Source organism: Sorex araneus, chromosome 1, assembly GCF_027595985.1.
Source record: "Sorex araneus isolate mSorAra2 chromosome 1, mSorAra2.pri, whole genome shotgun sequence".
In the NCBI taxonomy this organism is placed as follows: Eukaryota; Metazoa; Chordata; class Mammalia; order Eulipotyphla; family Soricidae; genus Sorex; species Sorex araneus.
In genome coordinates, this window is record NC_073302.1 from 311,158,152 (window position 1) to 311,166,071 (window position 7,920).

The 7,920-nt window shown below is 54.3% G+C and overlaps 1 protein-coding gene across 2 annotated transcripts in view; it reads right to left on the bottom strand.

Annotated features, from left to right (window-relative positions):
- GALNT7 (polypeptide N-acetylgalactosaminyltransferase 7) overlaps positions 1-4,676 on the bottom strand; it is a 142,980-nt gene extending 138,304 nt beyond the window's left edge. The window contains exon 1 of one of the 2 annotated variants that reach the window (XM_055118891.1): positions 3,921-4,676. In XM_055118891.1, coding sequence (XP_054974866.1) covers positions 3,921-4,037 — 117 coding nt within the window. In that variant the 5' untranslated portion in view covers positions 4,038-4,676. The remainder of the gene's footprint in view (positions 1-3,920) is intronic. The other variant, XM_055118885.1, reaches the window with a different exon arrangement.
- Between the last annotated feature and the right edge of the window lie 3,244 nt (positions 4,677-7,920).

Genomic DNA, 7,920 nt, shown 5'->3' on the forward strand with positions numbered 1-7,920 from the left:
TTTCCCTACAACAGCAATCCAACATATTGCATCTGAACTATTCATAAGCTCCAACAGGATTCCCATCTACTCCTGCTTTAAATTCTGCACTGTAGCACTGTAGCGCTGTCATCCCACTGTTCATCGATTTGCTTAAACGGGCACTAGTAACGTCTCCATTGTGAGACTTGTTACTGTTTCTGGCATATCAAATATGCCATGGGTAGCTTGCCAGGCTCTGTTGTGCGAGTGGGACACTCTCGGTAGCTTGCCGGGCTCTCTGAGAGGGACAGAGGAATCGAACTCGGATCGGCCGCATGCAAGGCAAACGCCCTTCCCGCTGTGCTATCACTCCAATCCCGCTTTAAATTCTAGCTTCTTAAAACCATGGTTCACACTGCCATATAATCCCATGCATTTAAAAAAGATCTTTTAATAAATGTTTTATGATCATCCGTAAAGTATTTAAAATATTTAAGTTGCATACCTATTTCATATACCATATTCCCTGATTACATAAAATTTTCTTCGGCCAAAAGGGGGTAAGATTGGAAAATCCTTAAGCCCTGCTCTAAGAAGTGGTCTTTTCAAAGCAAATCTGATCTGTCCTCTCTCAGCCTTGAAAATCCTCAACTGGCTTCTCACTGATCAAAGACCTTGGCATGCTCCACAAGATCCCTACCCACCTTTGCAGGCCCATTCTGCTTCTCCCATTCTTGGTCCAAACTATATTGGTTTTCTTCAGGTGACTAAGATACCTCAGGGCCTTGGCATATGCTTCTTTAGCCCAGGAGTGCCCCATCCCAAGCCCAGATCAACAACTACTTCCCTTCAGAGTCTGAGAGGTCAATGTCACTCATTTCTTCAGGTAGGGAAACTGTGGCCAAGCCCTTCCTTTTTCTTACCCCCTACTGTTTTTCTTTACAGCAGATAGCACATTTTCTATTTACAGATTTGTAGAATCTTGATTGGTGTGCTCTGTGTGTGTGTGTGTGTATTGAGAGAGTGTGTGTGTGTGTGTGTGTGTGTGTGAGAGAGAGAGAGAGAGAGAGAGAGAGAGGGAGAGAGGGAGAGAGAGAGAGAAGGAGGAAGGGAGGGAGAGAGAAACGTGGTAGTTTTTATTGAAACTTACTTAGAAAGATGTGAGGAGCGAGAAAGAGAACTGCATATTTGGGAGAGAACATAGTTCTCCAGAGTGGAAACAGCAAGCAAGAAACCAGAGACACGCATGTGTTTGAGGGAGAACATGGGCTTCATTGAAGAGCAAATCTCTTTTTTTTGTCGGGGGTTGGGGAGGCTGTTTTTTCACTCCAAGACTCATGGGGTTGGGGGTAAGGAGTGTCTCTCTAACAATCAGCACAGACAGAAACTGCTCAAAAATCTTGAGGGAATAAGGCAGATCAAATGCAGCGTATGACTGAACACTAAGACAGACTTCCTTCGTTCCTTCCTTCCTCTCCCTCTTCCTTCCTTCCTTCCTTCCTTCCTTCCTTTCTTTCTTTCTTTCTTTCTTTCTTTCTTTCTTTCTTTCTTTCTTTCTTTCTTTTTCTCTTCCTTTCTTTCTTTTTTGCCTCAGAGAAAGCAGGAGACCAGACACCATATTTGTCTTGGCAATGGGATTGTGATTTTGTAGTGAAGCCTTCCACAATTGCACACAGCTTAAACAAGGAAGCAATCCAGGTTAAAAAAAAAAAATCACCTCGTAACACTTTCCTATTTGGAAACTTCAACGTATAAGATAAGAAGTGGCAGGTGGCCACAGAGTGGAACCAGGAATATAGTTCAGTTTGCCACGGTGGAGGCAGAACCCTTATTTGGTAAACTGGATTATTCCATTCCATCTGACGCCATTCTGGGACTAAGAGCCCTGTGAAGGTCTGCATTCAGAGCCAAGCAGGGGTGAGGACTGGTACCACTATCTGCAATCATCATCAAAAGAACCAAAAGGGTCCTCTAGAGTTAATCAGTCCTGGCCAGAATCTTCTTTCACGGAGCCGTCCTTCAAGTATGGCACCTTAGAAACTCAGGGGAGTTTTTATTAAAGCCAGCAGTTCCCACTCGTGCACATATGATTGATAAGCTATGCCTGAAATTGCTTAGTTACTCTTTGTCACAGAGCTAAGGGTGGCCGGGTACCCACACATTTCTTTTGGTATTATGTTAGAAAACCCTGGAACCTCAGTTTTAGTGTTTGGCAGATGAAATGCCACTAGATCCACTGACAAACTACCGAGAAATGGAGGAATTATTATAGTGTCATCTTTTACACGGACATGAGGTTTTTTTCTTTTCAGGTGACAGAGCCACCTCTAGGCCTTGGCACATATCAGCACTAGTCAAATATTTCAAAAGCGATGGGGGGTGGGGGTGGGGGTGGGAGGGGTGGGGAGTGGGGTAGTGAATGGATGTTCCATCACCTTTTTTAAAGGACATGTTTCAACCACAGGACATTCTGGGTGCGGCGAGTTTTGTTAGTCTTTCCTTCCATTTCTCTTAGAAAATGGAATTTGTGAATTCCCAGCTGTCCGTGCACGGTGTTCGGAACATACTAGCAGCCAGCACGGGAAGGAAGCAGACCACTGGGAAGGCAAGCACCAGGCACAGGTCCCCCACCAGCCAAAGCCCAGGGACGTCCAACCCCAGCTCCACTAAAAGCAGAAGGACCGCGGCGCTTTCTAAGTCCTCCTACGGCCCGGTGGCTGGTTCAGAGGACCGTCCACCCGGCGACACGAACAGGATCCCCAGGCACCTGGTCCGGAAGACTTAGGCCAACGTCGCCGCGAGGGGAGCACCCAACGGGCGGCGACGGGCGAGATGCTGCGAGCAAACCTCGCCCAACTTTCAGACGCCAAACTTTGCAAGTCCACGGGGGAGGAGAGATCACGCAGATGCCGCGCCGAGGGTTTCCCTGCAGAAGGCGCCTTCCACCCCGATCTGGGGGCTCCCCGTGACTCCCCCGCGCCCCGGGCGGCTGACCCGGGGGCCCGGTGGAGGTCCAGGGCTGGGGGCGGGGTGCAGCGGCTCGCGCGCGCGGGGTGGGGGGAGGCCTGGTCACCCGCCCACCCGCTGGGCCCGTGACGCCGCCACTGTGTCCAGAGGGCGGGGGGAACCGCTTTTCCGGGGGCGGCTCGGAACCGCTCCAAGAAGCCCCCCGAGGGCTATCACCGCCGACCCCCGAGTGGGGCAGGGGTGCTGCCCCCCGCCGCGCCCGCCCCTGGGCGTCGCTCGGAGCCCGGGGCGGCAGCACAAGTTAGTTTCCCGGCCCGAGCGGCCGTGCCGCAGCCCCGGGGCGCGGGGCTCCCCCCCACCCCGAGCGGCGGGCGGAGCGGGGCGCGGCTCCCCGGCCCCGACCCCCACCAGTCTCCTGGGCCGGGGCCAGGCCTCGGCCGCCCCCCGCACCCGGACTCCCGGACCGGCGAGCCGAGCGGGGGGCGGCGCTTCCTTCCCCGGCCGAGCCGGAGGCGGGGCCGCGCCAGTGCCCCGGGGGGACGCCGAGGGGCCTGCGCGGGGCGCCCCGGGGTCCGGCGGCATCTCGGCGCCTCCCGGGCCTGCCCGCGCCGCAGGCCGCAGCCGGGACCCGGCCCGTCGCCCCCGGGGGTCGCTGTCGCCGCCGCCGCCGCCGCCGAAGAGCCGCCCCCGATTCTCCCCCCGCCGGCCCCGCGCCCCCAGTCCGGGGGGACCCCCGTGCCGCGCCCCGCTCCGCCCGGCCAGTCGGGGCGCAGGGCTTGGCCGGCGGCCGCGGCGTGGGGGTCCAGGCGCGGCGAGGGGGCGGGCCGGGCGCCGGGGGGGTCCCCCACACCCGGGGGGCTTGGGGGGTCCGGCGCCCCCGGCCGGCCAGATCTGCGCCCGCGCCACCTGCGGAGCGGCCGCGGCCCCCCTCCGCCCCGTCCGCCCCCCGACACCCGCACAAGTTGCCGGGGGGCGCCGGGCGGGTCACTCACCCTGATCGGGCTCGGCTCGTCGGGCCGCAGCGACAGCGACGACCAGAGCACCAGCAGCCCCAGGAAGCCGCCCAGCAGCAGCAAACTGCGCACCAGGAAGCCGAGCTTCAGCCGCATCTTCCCGCGGCGCCCACAGCGACCCGGAGCCCGGCGCAGCCGCCGCCGCCGCGCGGCCTCCTCCCTCCCTCCCCGCGCCCGCTCGCCGCCGCCCTCCCCCACCCCGCCCGCTCCGGAACTCCCCGCGACCCTGCCCTGCGCCCCTCCCGCCGCCCCCTCCTCCCGCACCCCTCCCTCGTCCTGCCCGCCTCCGGGCCGGGGCCGCGGTCCCCGCGGGCTGTCTGCACCCCTGCCCGCTCCTTTGTGCCCTTTGCACCCCCCAATAAAAAAAAAAACTAACTTTACACTTTGCCAGGTCGGGTCCCCTCGGTTTGGCCCCCCCGAGAGCCTCCCGCTGGCTCAAACTTGGCCTGGGGGGGGGGGGTTCCTGAGCCACCCCGAGCACTCCTGGCGTTTCTATCCCGACCACCAACACCCTCCGCCCCCGCCCACCGCTGCAAGTCTCGGGCTAATGCCACCCACCTCGGTCCCTTTTGCACACCCTCAGCCCACCCCCACCCCCCACCCCGCCCCAGGCTTGCAGGAAGCAAACCAGGAAGTCGGGGCTCCAGATGCTGCAGCCGCAGCAGCTCCACGTGGCTGATTTATAGCAGGGAGGAATTTTTTTTTCCCTCTTATTGATTGTTCTTGCTTTTTCACACGGCTCCTGGAGGAGCTGGATTTGTAACTGAAAGGCCAGGTGAGATGCACAGATCACCCGGCTGAGGAGCCCCCTCGGAAAGTCCGGATTTCACTTTCTTCGCAGCTAATTAGAAGAGAGCCCAGCTTCTGGGCTAATAAACGGTTGCAACCTTCTCTGTGGGCGGATCCGTTTTCTGCGAGTAGGGCAAGGATTCTGAAACTGAGGTTGGGGGCGGGGGGGAGGGGTGGGGGATAGTTTAAAAACTGCCCTCCACCCTCGTGGCTTCCTTCAGACTTGTTTTTTTTTTTTTTTTTTTGACCCTTGAGTTTTGTTTCTCAAACTCCCCTTCCTTCGTCTCCTCCCCCCCCCCCACCACCTAAATTATTCAAGCAAGTCTATGGACAAACGTTTAATCAAATGCCCTGCCCTGAATCAATAAGTTTTGTGCACATATCTATATCGATAAGATTATCCCTATCGCCAAGTGCACGTAATTCAATTATCAGTGCGCCTTATCCTAAACTGTCTATTTTAAGTTAAAACAACAACGTCCCATATTTTAGAATGATGGAAGTGGGTCCTTTCCCTCCTAATATTGACTCATCCCAAGGTACTTTGAAAACGGTAAGACCTAGTGTACAGTTTTCAAAAAGAAGTGGAGACTTTGAATCATCAACATAGGTGAAAAATGGAATGAAACTAACTTCAGATGCCTCATTGTGGAGTCACATTACATTGTTTGGGGGGAATTCTGTAATGCTGTCATCTCAGAATGCCTCTGAATACCTGAAGTGATCTACTGAAGGGCTTGGGGATATCATTCAATGGATGACTAAATAGCAGTGGATTTGTGGTTGTACTGAATAATTGCACAGTAGTTCCTTAAAGTCCCAACATACAATCTGGCAAAGGGGAACAAAGGTATTGAATACAAATCATTGTCTGGCTTCACATTTTTATCAGCCCCTGAAGTTCAAATAGCCCCTTTGCAAAGCTCCTAGATAGAACCCCTGGCTTGGTAGCAGGTGACCTTCAGGAGATCTTTCTCTGAAGACAGGAGGAAATAATTTTTCTTGAGACCAGCAGCCTAAGTTGGCCAAGAATAATGAAGCCTTCCATTTGGACTTTCATTTTCACTGTCAGAAGAAATAGTTTGGGGTGTTTTTTTTTTTTTTTACAATTAAAGCAGTTTCACTTTTACTATTCATCCCTGATTTAGGCACGTGGGTCAATTGCAAGTGATACACAGCACAAAAGGTGACTGGAACGGATCCTGGGCGGAAAAAGCATTCTGAGAAAATGCTGCCGCCATCACCACACTCCCTCTTTACTTTCGCACATAGACAACTTAAAGTATGTGTGAAAGAACACAAAGTTAGAAATGGATGAGTGGGTATACGGCTGTGAAACCCATGTCTCTCTAGTCATGTGTCTGTGGCAACATTTGGGGAGAGACAACCTCTGTAGAATCCACAGAAGTCTGCCTAGAAAATGCAGATCCGGGCTCAAAGGTTACGGTAGGTTCAATCACTGGATCTCTTTGAACCTAGGCCTCTCCGCTGCCCAACGGATTACAATCCTCAGCTTCCCACTGTGGTCCAAAGGCATGATGGAGGCCCTGTCCCTGCCTGTGAATATGAAGGGCAGAGAGGTGAGGGAACTAGTCTCAGCTGGGCAGGGGGGTGCAGCTAATCCATCTAAGGGAATCAAATGTTGGAGAGATTGTCTAGCAGGGATTGTTATGCTAGAATTCTCTAGGTGGTCTCACCCAGAGTGCCCAGTGGAAAAGGGGAGAGACTAGATTTAGATCCTGAGACTAGATTTTAATCCCTAGAGGGTTACGGTAGATGGGAAGAGAGGGCCATCCTCAGCCAGGTGATGAAGTCACACTTGGTAGATAGCTGACCAGGCACCTCCAGCTTGGATGGTAGCTGGTGCCTCAAGAAGCAAGGTCACTGGAATGGAGGAAAAAATGTGAGTGCCAAGTGCAAAATGCTTCGCCTTTTCCCTGTCCCTTGTCTAGCCACAGCCTGGGGTTGGTGGGATGGTTGTGGTTCAGAGCTGCTCTTTCCGAACTCAAAATTCTTACTGCTGCGTCTAAACTTTCCCCACAGGACTAGCCTTCTGGACCTGGAATATAAATAAGTCCTCTCAGCCAGGCTGCAAAAGGTCAGGGGCGAAAGATTTCTTCTCTTTTTAAATTCTGCCCCATCTACTGGCCCTGTTCACAGGAATCCCAGGCCAAGAAGTATACCTCTTCCAGGGGTACACTTTGAAGAGCCGTGCCCTGGGGCTCTCACCAAGTTAGATACACCATGATTTTCAAATGATCAACCCATAAAAAGGGGGTGGCAATGGAGACAGAGCCCTAAGTTGTCTTAAAAAGCCTCCCCTTACTTAATGAAGACACTGGGGATTGTCTCCTTGGGACACAAGGAGGGAAAAAAAACCCTATGCTGGGTGGAGAGGTCACCTCAAGTCAATTAACAGGCGTTGCTGGAACTGTCTCTCAGAGCTGTATAAATACAGCTGAGTCAAGCCATCCAACATGTCTCCCAGGCCCCACCCCCATGGGCCTAACGCCGTTTCCGGGTTTGGGTGGAAGTCACTGGGAGCCAGGGAGCAGGGCAGAGTTTGATCCCATCATCCCCCACCAAACAAACAGCCCCTCAGGGTTCCCCCAGTATCTCAGGCTGTACACTGGAAGCTGTCAGACAGCCCCCATGCCATTAGGGCAGGGCTGAGCCTGGCTGCCTGTGACAGTGCAGGGCTGAATGAGTACAATGAGCCAGCGAGACCGATGGCCTGAGAGTCACCCAAGAATGGCCCCCAGAGTCCCCTGAGAATCCCATGGGAGCACAGCCCCCCCACAACAAAAGTATCCATCCCCTTTCTGCTGACACTACTGTGAGGAAGTCTGCAGTCTTCCATCCACCACTGTCTGCTTCCTTGCTTGCCCTCACTGCAGGGGTCCCACACTGTGTCTGCTCACCGCATCCTTTGCTTATATTGTTGTTACATGGATGCCGGGCCCCCTGGCCCCCAACCAATCATAATGTGATGTTTCTTTTGTGGTTGACATGAGCCTCTTTGGGGGGGCCACCCTTATTGGCCTTATTGTTCCTGCTCCCAGGTCTGTGGGTTGGGGTCCTCGTCCAGGTCTGTGGGTTGGGGTCATCCTCAGTGCCTTTGGGAGGACCGAGGGGTGGATGGTATTGATGGCAATGTGCCGCTGGTTTATCTCTCCAGCTTGAGGTTTAA